The sequence below is a fragment of the Lynx canadensis genome, chromosome D3 (assembly GCF_007474595.2).
Source record: "Lynx canadensis isolate LIC74 chromosome D3, mLynCan4.pri.v2, whole genome shotgun sequence".
NCBI lineage: Eukaryota > Metazoa > Chordata > Mammalia > Carnivora > Felidae > Lynx > Lynx canadensis.
Genome location: NC_044314.2, coordinates 75,825,206 through 75,838,908, shown reverse-complemented (window position 1 = coordinate 75,838,908; position 13,703 = coordinate 75,825,206). Strand labels below are relative to the sequence as shown.

Below are 13,703 nucleotides of genomic sequence, written 5' to 3'. Positions count from 1 at the left end.
GCTGCGGTGCCCACACCGGGCTGAGCACAGGCTTGGAGGAGAAGCAGCCGTCCAGTTAGGGCAACGGCTCCTCGTACCAGGCACGGAGCTAGGTGCTGGGATGAGACCGTGGTCACGACCCATGGAGCCTGTTGGCGGATGTGACCCATTAAACAAGCAGAAGTGGCAGGAAAGGTCTCTGTGCACCTGAGTGGGTGAAATACAGGAAGGAGACCCAGGAAGCACGTAGCAGGGGGGCATCACGAGATAGACCCAAAGACCCTCCTATTCCGATGCAGCTGACCACACTGAGCTCATACAATGAAATGTGGACCAGCCCTGACGAGCAGGCAGTACAGACCCCCTCTCCCGCTCCAGCCGAGGGGAGTCAGGCCCAGTGCCTGCGAAAGCTCCGCTTAGAGAGTTGTTTCCCTTCCCAACCTTCGAAGTTTTGGAAGAAGGCAGACTGGATTCGCCCCAGCCAGAGCACTATTTTATTACCTCTTTTTCAGCCATGTTCTGTCTGCCAGGAATGTTCAAGGTTATTATAGGCTCCCCCCGGGGGCATACTCTCCCCAGTTCGGTTATAAGGCGAAGACTTACCATTGGTAACTATGTATCGAATAATATTGATTGCGTTCTCCGTGTCTGTTAGAATTCTATCAGTAAAAGGGACTTGTTTTCAGCCAGAAAAGGGTCACGCCTTTTGCTCACCCGCTTCATTCCCAGTTGTCTCTGCCGTAACCGTCAAAGGCTAGCATTTGGGAAAGTTGGAATCCAACAGACCACGTGCAGGGTCATGCTCATGGCTGCCTCTAGGGAGGGGGAGATACCGTCCAAAGCCTGACTTGGGCATGCGGGGTGGATGGTCCTCCCCATCTACCCGCCTGCCCGCCCGTTCTCCCTCCCAGTTACCGTGTTACCATTGGCAACAAGACCTGTGTGTTTGAGAAGGAGAACGATCCCACGGTCCTGAGGTCCCCTTCGGCCGGGAAGCTAATACAGTACACGGTGGAGGACGGGGGCCACGTCGAGGCTGGGAGCAGCTACGCGGAGATGGAGGTGAGCACAGAGCCCGCCCCTGGGGTGAGGCTGCAGCCGGGTCTCCCCTCCCCCCACTCCCCAAGGGAGGACCAACCGCCATCATCCGGTCTACACCTCTCCCCTGGGCTGCCACCTGCTGACTCCTCAGAGAGCCAGTATGTGGGGTTCGGCCCAAATTCTCCGCAGTGTTCAAAGGGAAAACCTCCAAAATGTACACTCTGCAGGAACGCGTGAGAACTGATTTTTTTTTTAAGCTTATTTTTACTTATTTTGAGAGAAGGACAGGAGAACAAGTGAGAGAGGGACAGAGAAGAAAGGGAGAGAGAGAATCCCAAGCAGGTTCCACGCTGCCAGCGCAGAGCCCGATGCGGGGCTCAAACTCACGAACTGTGAGCTCATGACCTGAGCTGAAGTCAAGAGTCAGACGTCTAACTGACTATGCCACCCAGGTGCCCCAAGAACTGATTAATAATAATGACGGTGATGACTTAACAAGCCGTAAGCCAACACTTATAAAGTGCTTGCCTGTGGCAGGTGCTACTGTAGGCATTTTACGTGTCTTTAATTACCTTCTGTAATCTTTCCGGCAACAGTCATAGGAGATGGGCACAGAGAGGATTCCCACTTGACACATGAAGAAACGGGCCCAGGCAGGCTGAGGAACTCACTCAGGGTCACACAGAGCTAGCTAGGGTTCACACCTGGCCTCCATGCCACGCTGCCACGGTAAATAATACGATGATGGCAGTGAAAATGCGGCGGCTGTAGGAGGTGGTCCTTGCTGACCTCCCGCCATGTGCCAGGCTCCTCTTCTCGAGTAATCCTGGTTACTCAAGAGGCCTGTGAGGCGTGGCTGTCTTCCATTATATGGTTGAGGAGAGTGAGGCTCAGAGAGGGCAAGGCACCTGGTAGAGGTCACGGAGCGATGGGTGGGGTGCTGGGCTCCGGCCCAGGTCTGTCTTGGGCGCCCAGGCTGTGAGCTGCTGACCTAAAGGGTCACAGTGCCGGCTGCCTGCAGCCCACGCCACGGTGGCAAAACTCGTCGTGTCTGTGTTGGCAGACCGTCAGGCCAGTCAAAGGGGCTGGTGATTGTGCTGGGAGCCCGTTCTTGCCACCGAGTGTTCCCCAGAGGGTTTTCTCACTGCCTTTAAGAAAGCAGCCGGTCACTAGGGGCGCCTGGGTGGCTCAGTCGGTTAAGCGTCATACTTCAGCTCGGGTCACGATCTCGCGGTCCGTGAGTTCGAGCCCCGTGTCGGGCTCTGTGCTGACAGCTCAGAGCCTGGAGCCTGTTTCGGATTCTGTGTCTCCCTCTCTCTCTGCCCCTCCCCCGTTCATGCTCTGTCTCTCTCTGTCTCAAAAATAAATAAAACGTTAAAAAAAAAAATTAAAAAAAAAAAAAAGAAAGGAGCCGGTCACAAAATACACCATGTTTTCGGAATATGTCTGTTAATCCCCCCCCTCCCACATAAAAATGATTTAACTGTATTTCTAAGAGAGAGGCTTTACATCACAAATAAAGATCAGTTTCTGGGGCACCCGGGTGGCTCAGTCGATTAAGCGTCCAACTCTTGATTTTGGCTCAGGTCATGATCTCATAGTTGGTGGGTTTGAGCCCCGCATCGGGTTTTGCGCTGGCAGTGTGGAGCCTGCTTGGGATTCTCTCTCTCTCTCTCTCTCTCTCTCTCTCTCTCTCTGTCTCTCTCTCTCTCTCAAAAGTAAGTAAATGAACTTAAAAGAAAAAAAAAGAAAAAAGAAATTAAAAAAAAGCAGTTTCCATGCCTGTAAAATGGGTACAATAAACACCTGCCTTCCCAGCTGCCTTTGCAGACGGAGATAATTCATGAACAGCACCGAGCCTAGCACACAGCAGGCTTCTGGCAAATACCAGTTCCCTCCATCCTTTACACATGAACTCTGCTCAGGGAGTCGTTCTGTTTAAATGACCAAGGACCTGCTCCAGAAAACCGGTTCTGGGGGACTCTAGCTGTCACACACGCACACACAGCCAGTCCTGGTGGGCTCATCTCGTCTCTTCCTTCTGCAAAACAGGTGATGAAGATGATCATGACCCTGAACGTGCAGGAAAGCGGCCGGGTGAAGTACATCAAGCGCGCGGGGGCCGTGCTGGAAGCAGGCTGTGTGGTGGCCAAGCTGGAGCTCGACGACCCTTCCAAAGTGCGCCCGGTATGTTGCACCCTGGCACAGCCGCCCTGGCCGGCGCTGCCCGGTGAGGGAGCCGAGCTGGCTTTAAGACTCCTGACTCTTGTCCCGCCCCTGTGGGCCCCCGGCAGCGGCATGACGGGCACAGAAGCCTGCCTGCCTCTGCTCCTACCCCTCCCATCAGCTCCGCATCTGGCTCGGGGTCAAACTCAGGCTCTTCCTACAAGACCCCAACTGGGTCGTGGCCCCACTGTCTTCTCCGGCTTCACCCACTTTTCTTCTCTCCCTCATTTAATCGAACACGCCAGGATCTTCCGCTTAGAACCTGCCCCCTTTGCCCAGAAGAACCTTCCCCCAGATGTGTTGAGTGCTTACCCTCTTACCCCTTGTAGACATTTATTCAAGCGTCATCCCTGAACCCTCCCCCCGCCCCCCGCAGGGAGGCCTTTCTGGACCACCTTTTAAAAATGTTTAATAGATTTTTTTAGTTTTATATTCACAGAAAATTTTGGCAAGATAGTACAGAGAGTTTCTATATACCTTGCACCCAGTTTTCCTCTTACCGTCTTATATTAGTGTCGCTCAGCTCCATAAGTGCAGGAAGAGGGACTGCCCTTGGCCCCCGCTGTGGGGGCCCAGCTGGAGAACCAGCCCCAGACTATGCAGAAGAAACCCTCTGGTTAATCTCAAAGGACAAGAGGAGCCCACAGGGGTGGGGCAGTGGAAGGGGCAGGAAGCTGAGGGTTCCAGGCCAGCAGAACAGCGCGTCCCAAACCTCCTGGGCCCCAGGGCTGCACGAAGTAGGCATTCAGTGGACATTTGTAGAACGAATGACTAAATGAATGGGCGTGTGAGGTCAGGGTGAACCCTTGGGGGGAGCTTTTTGTTTTTTGGTTCTCCAAGGCTAAATGTTTGTGATTTACGAAAAGCTGGCACATTGGCATGAGAGTTTCGTTCAGTTTTCATCCGACTAGGTGTTTATGTCTGGGATTGGATAAAGACGGAAAATAAATAGGGAAAATAGATAGTCGTGATTAGAAAGCAAAGTGAAACAAAAGAACCTAATCTCCTCCAGAATCACCGGGGGCACCTGACAAGGGATCACAGCATTTGCGATGGGGGAGATTTGGGAAGCCAGCATCCGGGTGTGAATGTAGCAATTGTGACTTTCCAGTACGATGTCTTCTGGGTTTTTTCGTTCTTTTTCCCTCAGGCTTCATCCTAATTATATTGCGTATTGGTAGATCTGCCTCGCCCCTCGTTTTTATCTTGTCTCCCTCAGGAGGCAGGTGTCCTTGACCTCTGGTTCTTGCTGTGTCTCATCAGGCCGAGCCATTCACAGGAGAGCTCCCTTCCCAGCAAACTCTGCCCATCATCGGAGAGAAACTACACCAGGTTTTCCACAACGTCCTGGAAAACCTGACCAATGTCATGAATGGCTACTGTCTGCCAGAGCCTATTTTCAGCACAAAGGTAGGTCATGTGCGAAGGATAGGTATGTAGTCTGCACGCGTGTGCAGGTCTGTGAAGAGCCACGAGGGCTTAAACCATCAGATCCGAGGTCTTTACTGAAGTAAGGAATGGAAAAACGGCTAGTCCTCTGTTTTTACAAAGGACCTCTTCTCAGGAACTTCCTCACTTCGATTGTAAACACGGGTGTACGTTTCTCTTTGAGTCCATACTGTTGCGAAAGCTGTATTGCTTTTTTGTGGTTCAGTTCGTTGCATCCCGGAGAGTGTTCAAGGTGTGCGTGAGGAAAGGAGTCCACGTGGGTCCCCTCTTAGAGAGCAAGGAAGGCGCTTTGGTCAGAGACACGCTCTGCTCGTTGTTCATCGTTCCAGGGGCCCGTTGGCCTACTTACTCTGTAGAGAAATGAGTTTTCACGCTTGCAGGCTTCTGCGCGAGACCCACGATGCTAAATTCATCATCACTAGTAATAACATCGTGCGTCACCTTCTATCTCTTAGTGGTGGTGACTGTGCGGTGGTATTTATGGCCAGTATGATATTATTTCCACCTTACACGTAAGGAAACTGGGACGCAGAGAGGCTAAGAAACTTGTCCCGTTTCATCCGTGAAAAAGATCGGGTTGGATTTGAACACGGACCATCTGTCTTCAGGGTCTGTGCTCTTAACTCCCGTGCTGTGTTGTCTAATCGTGATCGCCCTGACGGCCACACTTCTTTAGCCTTTGCACTTGCCAGCGGGTGCGTTCTTTCAGTTTTAAACCGCCCAACCCCTGTGGTGGCAGCACTCTTATCCTTCTCACTCAGAGACTGTCAACATTTCGGCTGCTGGGACCCCTGGAAGCAGCCTCGTGTCGCTGTTAAGCATCTCGGGAGCTTGATGGCCCCAGTTTGCTTCTCACTGGCTGGGTGACTTTGGATAACTCAGTCAGCCTCTCTGTTTCAGGTTTCTCAACTATAAAATGGGAATAATGATTATCCCTACTTTGTAGGGTTATTTCTGAGGATCGGGTGGGAAGGTACAAATAAAAGTTTTAGCGCGGTGCCTGGCGCTGAGCAAGCGTCCTCGGATGTGAGCTCTTCGTGTGGCCTTGTGCAATATCCTCACGCCAGGCTGGCGGATGCATGGAGAGGGGAGTGCAGGGAAACTGAGTATTCCCCTTGTGGTCAGGGGGCCATTCCGCTCGGGACTGTTCTAGAGGCTGCTACGTCTAGCTCTTGGGCTCCTCGAGTACAGGACCTGGGTGGTGCATGTCGGGTGCCTCGTGGAGGGTGGTGTTGCCCAAGGACCCGCAGGGCCTCAGGCTGACGCCGTGGTCCCCACTTCAGCTGAAGGAGTGGGTGCAGAAACTCATGACGACCCTGCGGCACCCGTCCCTGCCGCTGCTGGAGCTGCAGGAGATCATGACCAGCGTGTCGGGCCGCATCCCCGCCCCCGTGGAGAAGTCGGTCCGCAGGGTGATGGCTCAGTATGCCAGCAACATCACCTCGGTGCTGTGCCAGTTCCCCAGCCAGCAGGTACGTGCCCCCCACCCGGCCCCACCAGGGGACCCCCGGGTGCCACTCGGGAACTCAACTCCCGGTCACCGTGGCCTCTGATCGAGTACGCACGGTGTTGGGGGCTAACCCCACCATTTTCTCCAAAGCAACAACTGCTTAGATGAACACAGGGGGCCTCACTCTATAGAACTCAGATTCAGAATAGGAGTGAGCGGTTGCTACAAATGCGGGGAGCATTTTCCACACCCGACCTGGCTGAAAGAGAGGCATTTGTGGGTTTTTCTTGCAAGACGGTAGCTTTGACTTTCCTCTGGTGTCTGTAAGGCGATCATCTTGGGGCTAGATGTGTATATATTTTTACGTAATGGGAAAGCCTTCCAGGGTCGTATAAGATATCTCTAATAATACTATGTTGGCCTGGTTTTTTTTTTTTTTTTTTTTTTTTTTTTTGCTTTTATCAAGCATTTTAAAGGCAATTTGCTTTTGGAAGAACCTGCCCGTGTCTCGTTAGAAGGGATTCATACCGTCACTGTTCCCCCACCCACATGTTCGTGATTTGGGGAGCTAGGGGTCAGCCACTCCAGAGGTTGGAATAGGTCCCACCAAAAGGGATCTAATATGGATTTTATACTGGAAGAGGCTGAGTGAAAGACACCAAAGATCACCTGTTGCACGATTCCATAGAAAAGGCAAATCCCTGGAGACAGAAAGTGGGTTAGGGGTTGCCAGGGGCTGGGGGAGGGGGATCCAGACATTTTTATTTTTATTTTTTTAAAATTTTTTTTTTTCAACGTTTATTTATTTTTGGGACAGAGAGAGACAGAGCATGAACGGGGGAGGGGCAGAGAGAGAGGGAGACACAGAATCGGAAACAGGCTCCAGGCTCTGAGCCGTCAGCCCAGAGCCCGACGCGGGGCTCGAACTCACGGACCGCGAGATCGTGACCTGGCTGAAGTCGGATGCTTAACCGACTGCGCCACCCAGGCGCCCCGAATCCAGACATTTTTAAATGCTTATCGGGTTGCTTGCTGGGATGATGAAAATGCTCTCAAATTAGATAGTGGCAAATGGTTGCACAACTTTGAATGGACTGAGAAATGCTGAATTAGGTGCATACTTTCAAGGCGGGGGAGAGAGGCACCCGGTGGCTCATTCGGTTAAGCGTCCGGCTTCGGCTCAGGTCATGATCTTGTGGTTCGTGAGTTTGAGCCCCACGCCGAGCTCTGTGCCGACAGCTCAGAGCCTGGAGCCTGCTTTGGATTCTGTGTCTCCCTCTCTCTCTGCCCCTCCCCTGCTCGTGCTCTGTCTCTCAAAAATAAATAAATGTTAAAAAAAAGAAAATGAATGGGAGACATACCATGGTATGTGAATGATATCTTGACTGAAAAATAACCAAAACACAACTCTAAAGAACCCCAGTTGAGAAAAGTATGCATTTGGACCTTTTAGGAATTTGTTGTTAGTGTAGATTTTTTCATTAAAAACAATTCTGTTGCCAAAAGCAGTATGCTAATACCAATAAATCTAGTTATAAAAACAAGACCCCCCCCCTGCACCTTCATTTTCCCTGGGGTTGAAAATTCCCTTCCCTTTTCCCAGACCACTCATATTTGTGGAGAAGAATAATACACGTGTCCTTACGGGATTGTTGTCATTTCTAAGCTCTTGAATTCCTCCAGCCATGTGTTGAGAGGGACAAACAGCTGGTGGCCAGAGAGCTTTGGAGCTGAAATTTTTGATTTTTAAAAATGTTTTTTAATGTTTATTCACTTTTGAGACAGAGAGGGAGAGAGGGAGGGAGGGAGGGAGGGTGAGCAGGGGAGGGACAGAGAGAGAGAGGGAGACACAGAATCCGAAGCAGGCTCCAGGCTCCGAGCTGTCAGCACAGAGCCCGACGTGGGGCTCGAACCCACGAACCGTGAGATCATGACCTGAGCTGAAGTCGGACGCTCAACTGACTGAGCCACGCAGGTGACCCAAGAAATTTTCGATTTTTGAATGAGCCTTGAATGGGTCCTCCATGGAATCCCACGGTGGGTCCCTCTGGTGACTTCTGGAGGTGACCGGATCGTATGGTGATGAGTGGTCAGACCTATCCTGTCTGCCCTTCTAGATAGCCACTATCCTGGACTGCCACGCGGCCACCCTGCAGCGGAAGGCTGACCGGGAGGTGTTCTTCATGAACACCCAGAGCATCGTGCAGCTGGTCCAGAGGTGAGTCCCGGGCCCCCCATGGGGTGTGGTTGTCACCACACGAACATGGCATTCTGGGGCTCTCTGAAGCTAAGACCCAGCCCATGGGGTTACTTATTCCTAACCCTAGAAACTCCAAGCAAGACCCTTTTCTCCTGTGATCTCAGTTCACCAAGTTGTAAAATAGGACCTAAGACCCTTCACGCACAGTAAGTCATCCTGAGTTACAAGTGGATTAAGTTTTGTAAAGGGCTGATGACACATGGCACGTACTTAGGGTATCTTTGACTATATGACAGTGGGAATACAGTGGTTCTGTTGGCTTTATAAAGGGCTATATGGATTATTGTCGTTTTGAAATCATTGCAGAGGAGAGATGATGAAGATTTTTTCGGCTATGTTTTGTTTTGAATGTTTATTTATTTTTGAGAGAGAGAGAGAGAGAGAGAGAGCACGCACGAACAGGGGAGGGGCAGAGAGAGAGGGAGACACAGAATCCGAAGCAGGCTCCAGGCTCCGAGCTGTCAGCACAGAGCCCGATACGGGGCTCGAACTCACAAACCGTGAGAACATGACGTGAGCTGAAGTCAGATGCTTAACTGACTGAGCCACACAGGTGCCCCAAGAATTTGTATTTTGAGGAGCTATTGAGCAGCAAGAACTATTCTAATGACAGGAAGAATGGCCATGTTGTGTGAAAACTGTGTCGCAGGAAAGCTTTGCATGTAAGGACAGAATCCAAACGTTTTTAAACCGGAGGAGATTAAGTCTGTGCCCATTTACCACCTGCTGGAAACCACTGGAGGCACAGAGAGGTAGGACCCTGGGAGGCTGCCCCTCTCTTCAGGGAACTCTTCGGCTCATGGGGACTCGGACTGCTCATAGAGGATCGACCTGACAAAGGATATCTTTGGATCCCCCACAAGAAGAGAGTTTCACAGCCAAGCGCTAGGAGGGGAGACCCTCCCCCAGAACACTTTGACCGCTAACTTTAAACCCACCCTTTCGCTTCAGAGAAACACCTAGAAGAAAATGAACAAATGTTAAGTTAGCTAAATTCCCTAGCAGGTTTTTCTGTGTTAAAAATAAATAGCAAAGCTCTGTTTTTTGTTTTTTTTTTTTTAAATTTTATTTATTTATTTAGGTAATCTCTACACCCAACGTGGGGCTCACAACCCTGAGATCCAGAGTCATATGCTCTACCAGCTGAGTCAGCCAGGCACCCCTCAAAGCTCTGTTCTATGTATATGTGTGTGTGTGTACACACACACACACACACACACACACACACACATACATACATATATATGTATATATATAAATTACATTTGATTTTAAAAAAAAAGGAAGGGAGAAAAGAAAGAAGGAAGGAAGGAAGGAAAGAAAGAAAGAAAGAAAAGAGAAAGAAGAAAAGAAGAAAAGAAAGAAAAGAAAAGAAAAGAAAAGAAAAGAAAAGAAAAGAAAAGAAAGAAAAGAAAGGAAAATGGGGCCCCTGGGTGGCTCAGTCGGTTCAGTTCAGGTCATGATCTCATGGGTCTTGAGTTCAAGCCCCATGTCGGGCTTTGTGCTGACAGCTTGGAGCCTGAGCCTGCTTTGGATTCTGTGTCTCCACCTCTCTCTCTCTCTCTCTCTCTGCCCCTCCCCGCTTGCACTCTCTCTCTCAAAAATAAACATCCAAAAAAAAAAAAAAAATCACATTTGAATAAGTGCATGTTTTGGGTTCTTACTTTTTTGTCATTTAAGTGACCCTGGGGTTAAACTGGTCTCAACGCCCTTAAAACTCAGTGTCGCGTCTCTTAAGGAATTCTGTTCCCTATGTGCAGAAATGATTTAGAAGAGAAAATGTTTTAGGGAACATCCAAGTTAAAATTTTTTTTTTTAATTTTTTTTAACGTTTATTTATTTTTGAGACAGAGAGAGACAGAGCATGAACGGGGGAGGGGCAGAGAGAGAGGGAGACACAGAATCCGAAACAGGCTCCAGGTTCTGGGCTGTCAGCCCAGAGCCCGACGCAGGGCTTGAACTCACGGACCGCGAGATCATGACCTGAGCCGAAGTCGGCCGCTTAACCGACTGAGCCACCCAGGCGCCCCTAAAATTTGGTTTTTAAAAGAGAAGAGAGGGGTGCCTGGATGCCTCGTTTGGTTAAAGTGTCTAACCCTTGATCTCGGCTCAGGTCATGATCTCATGGTTTGTAGATTCGAGCCCTGTGTTGGGCTCTGTGCAGAGTCTGCTTGGGATTCTCTCTCTCTCCTTTCTCTCCCCCTTTCCTGCTCTCTTTCTCTCAAAAATAAACGGACGTTTTAAAAAATAATAAAAGGGAAGTGAAATTTACATAAGGATCTATCGATCAATGTCTCTCAAGTTTCATTTACTTATTTTTCAAGCTGCCTTTATGCCTATGGTGGTCAGTCATTTTGGTTTTCAGGCTGACCCTGTCTCTTCTCTCTGGGGATGGGCAGGTGCCATCCAAAGGCTCAGGCTTGGACTCTGGCTTGGGGTCGGAACTTGGGCAAGTCACTGCTGTCTTTGGCCTGCAGAGTCAGCGTGAATGAACCGACTCCCACATCCCTCCCCGGCTTGAGGACTGGGGAGTGAAGCCTCCAGATACTTTATTACCGTTTTCTCCTTTTGGAAGTCCTAAAAGCCCCGGCTGTAGACCCAGGCACTCTAGGAAGTAGGGCTGACGGCTCAAGCAGCCTCCCCTGCCTCCCCAGGTACCGCAGCGGGACCCGCGGCTACATGAAGGCAGTGGTGTTGGATCTCCTGAGAAGATACTTACGCGTGGAACACCATTTCCAACAAGGCAAGTGTCGCCGCCCGCGCTGGTGACAAGCCCACAGGGTGGGGGGGCCCTGAGCCTCACCCCTGTTGTCTCCCTCTAGCTCACTACGACAAGTGTGTGATCAACCTCAGGGAGCAGCTGAAGCCAAACATGTCCCAGGTGCTGGACTGCATCTTTTCCCACGCGCAGGTGGCCAAGAAGAACCAGCTGGTGATCATGTTGATCGTAAGCAGGACGGGGCACCCTGTACCCACAGTGGGAGTAGCTCGGGGTCCACAGACATTCTGGAAAGGGCCGGGGTAGAAATATTTTAGCTTTTGCTGGCCGTGCAGCCTCTGTCCTGACCTTGTGCAACGTCAAGGCCTGCAAATGGACACGGCTGTGTCCCAATGAGACTTTGTTTATAAAACCACGCGGCGTGGGTGGGATGCAGCCGCCCCTGGGTGCAATCGCGACTGACGCTCACAGAGCGCTTCCTACGTGCTGGGCACTCCTCACGTGCTTTTCAAAAACCGGCTCGTTGACTTGAGCAAGCCCGGAAGGTGCGTACTGTGCTCACTCCCACTCTGGCAGAGCACAAGGAGGTGAAGTCCCTTTGCCAAGGGCACACAGCTGCTAAACGCAGAGCTGGGATTGGAACCCAGAGCCTGCCCCCCCGCCCCCCGGAGTCTTGAGTTATTAGGGGCTATTGGATTCTGAGTCTGGTAGGACTTTGGGTTTGCCTTCTTGGAGAAGCACGGAATTTCTTCGTTCTTATTTCTCTTCCTACCAGATGGTAATTAGCGTCCTTTATAGTTCGCGGTCTCTTCCCTTGATATGGTCTCTGACCCGACTCACTTGGAAAATGCAGGGTCAGCAGATACTAGGAGATCTGGACTTGGTTTTAGCAAGAAGGCGCCGACAGATTTTTTTTTTTTTTTTTGTAAAGATAGTAAATGTTTTGGTCTTAAGAACTATGCAGCCCGTGTTGCAACAGTTCAGTTCTGCTGTTGTAGCGTGAAAGAAGCCATGGTCAGTATATAAGTGAATGTATAAACTTTATTTGTGGGGCACCTGGGTAGCGCAGTCCATTAAGCGTCTGACTTCGGCTCATGTCATGATCTCACCATTTGTGGGGTCGAGCCCCGCATCGGGTTCTGTGCTGACAGCTCAGAGCCTGGAGCCTGCTTCGGATTCTGTGTCTTCCTCTCTCTATTTGCCCCTCCCCTGCTCACGCTGTCTCTCTCTCTCTCTCTCTCTGTTTCTCTCTCTCTCAAAAATAAATAAACGTCGGGGCGCCTGGGTGGCGCAGTCGGTTAAGCGTCCGACTTCAGCCAGGTCACGATCTCGCGGTCCGTGAGTTTGAGCCCCGTGTCGGGCTCTGTGCTGACAGCTCAGAGCCTGGAGCCTGTTTCGGATTCTGTGTCTCCCTCTCTCTCTGCCCCTCCCCCGTTCGTGCTCTGTCTCTCTCTGTCCCAAAAATAAATAAACGTTGAAAAAATTAAAAAAAAAAAAAAAATAAATAAATAAATAAATAAACGTTAAAACAAATTTTTAAAAACCCACTTTATTTACAAAAATGGGCGGTGGGCCAAATTTGGGCCTGGGCTTATAGGATAGTTAACACCCTAGCAAGATGGTTTCAGAAATACTGATATTTTTGTAAAGAATCATTTTGAAATCTCCTAGTGCGGCATGAGGATCTCTTAATCCTAGCTGCACATGAGAACCTCCTGGGGTAGGTGTAGGGGGACTTTTAAAAAATACAGACACCCTGGCCTCACCCCTGGTCAGTTAAATCCGGCTTTCTGGGGATGTGGCCCAGGCATCAGTACTTTCTGAAAGCTTTCCCCGGTGCGAAACTTCCTCGTGGGCTGTGTATTATATAATATCAGTTTAATGTTTAATTTCTTGGATGTTTCAATGGTTCTTTCGTTAGCTAGGAGATCTTTTTTCTCAAGGAGGTACATTTTTTTTTTTAACGTTTATTTATTTTGCAGGGAGGAGGGCAGAGAGAGAGGGAGAGAGAGAATCCCTAGCAGGGTCTGCATTATCAGGAGAGCCTGATGCAGGGCTCACGCTCATGAACTGCGAGATCGTGACCTGAGCTGTAGTCTGATACCCACCTGACTGGGTCACCCAGGCGCCCCACAAGGAGGTGTATTCTTACCGGGAGGGATCATGGGGTCTGTGACTGACTTGTGGACACTTGCTCTCGGGGGCTTCTCAGTGACGGCGGCTGTAGATGTACCAGCTTGGTGGGGGGGATGTGTGAGATCCATTATTCTTTTGGCTCTCTTGGTTCTATTTATTGAAAATGTTTGCAAAGTTTCTACGTGATTTAGAGTTAATATTTTAGCACTGCACTGTAGAAACTAAAGAATGTAGGGAGTTATTTTATACTCCCTAGAGAAACCACCTAAAAATATTTATTGAAAGTGGTGAGTTCTTTGCATTTGATGGTATTTGGTGCCTAGGACACTTTCTGAAAGGACTTGTTAACTGCATGATTACTTTGAAATGAAAGTTTCTGAGTCTTTAAGGGGCCTTCATGTCTTTCTTTTTTTTTTTTTTTTTAAAGTTTATATTTTGAGAGA

General features: G+C 50.0%; 1 protein-coding gene across 2 annotated transcripts in view; it reads left to right on the top strand.

Annotated features, from left to right (window-relative positions):
• The window catches only part of ACACB (acetyl-CoA carboxylase beta), a 100,274-nt gene that overhangs the window by 44,420 nt on the left and 42,151 nt on the right, over positions 1–13,703 (top strand). For both annotated transcript variants that reach the window (XM_030336138.1, XM_030336139.1), the window contains exons 17-23: positions 891–1,041; positions 3,073–3,207; positions 4,510–4,656; positions 5,979–6,167; positions 8,263–8,363; positions 11,060–11,148; positions 11,228–11,352. In XM_030336138.1, coding sequence (XP_030191998.1) covers positions 891–1,041; positions 3,073–3,207; positions 4,510–4,656; positions 5,979–6,167; positions 8,263–8,363; positions 11,060–11,148; positions 11,228–11,352 — 937 coding nt within the window. The remainder of the gene's footprint in view (positions 1–890; positions 1,042–3,072; positions 3,208–4,509; positions 4,657–5,978; positions 6,168–8,262; positions 8,364–11,059; positions 11,149–11,227; positions 11,353–13,703) is intronic.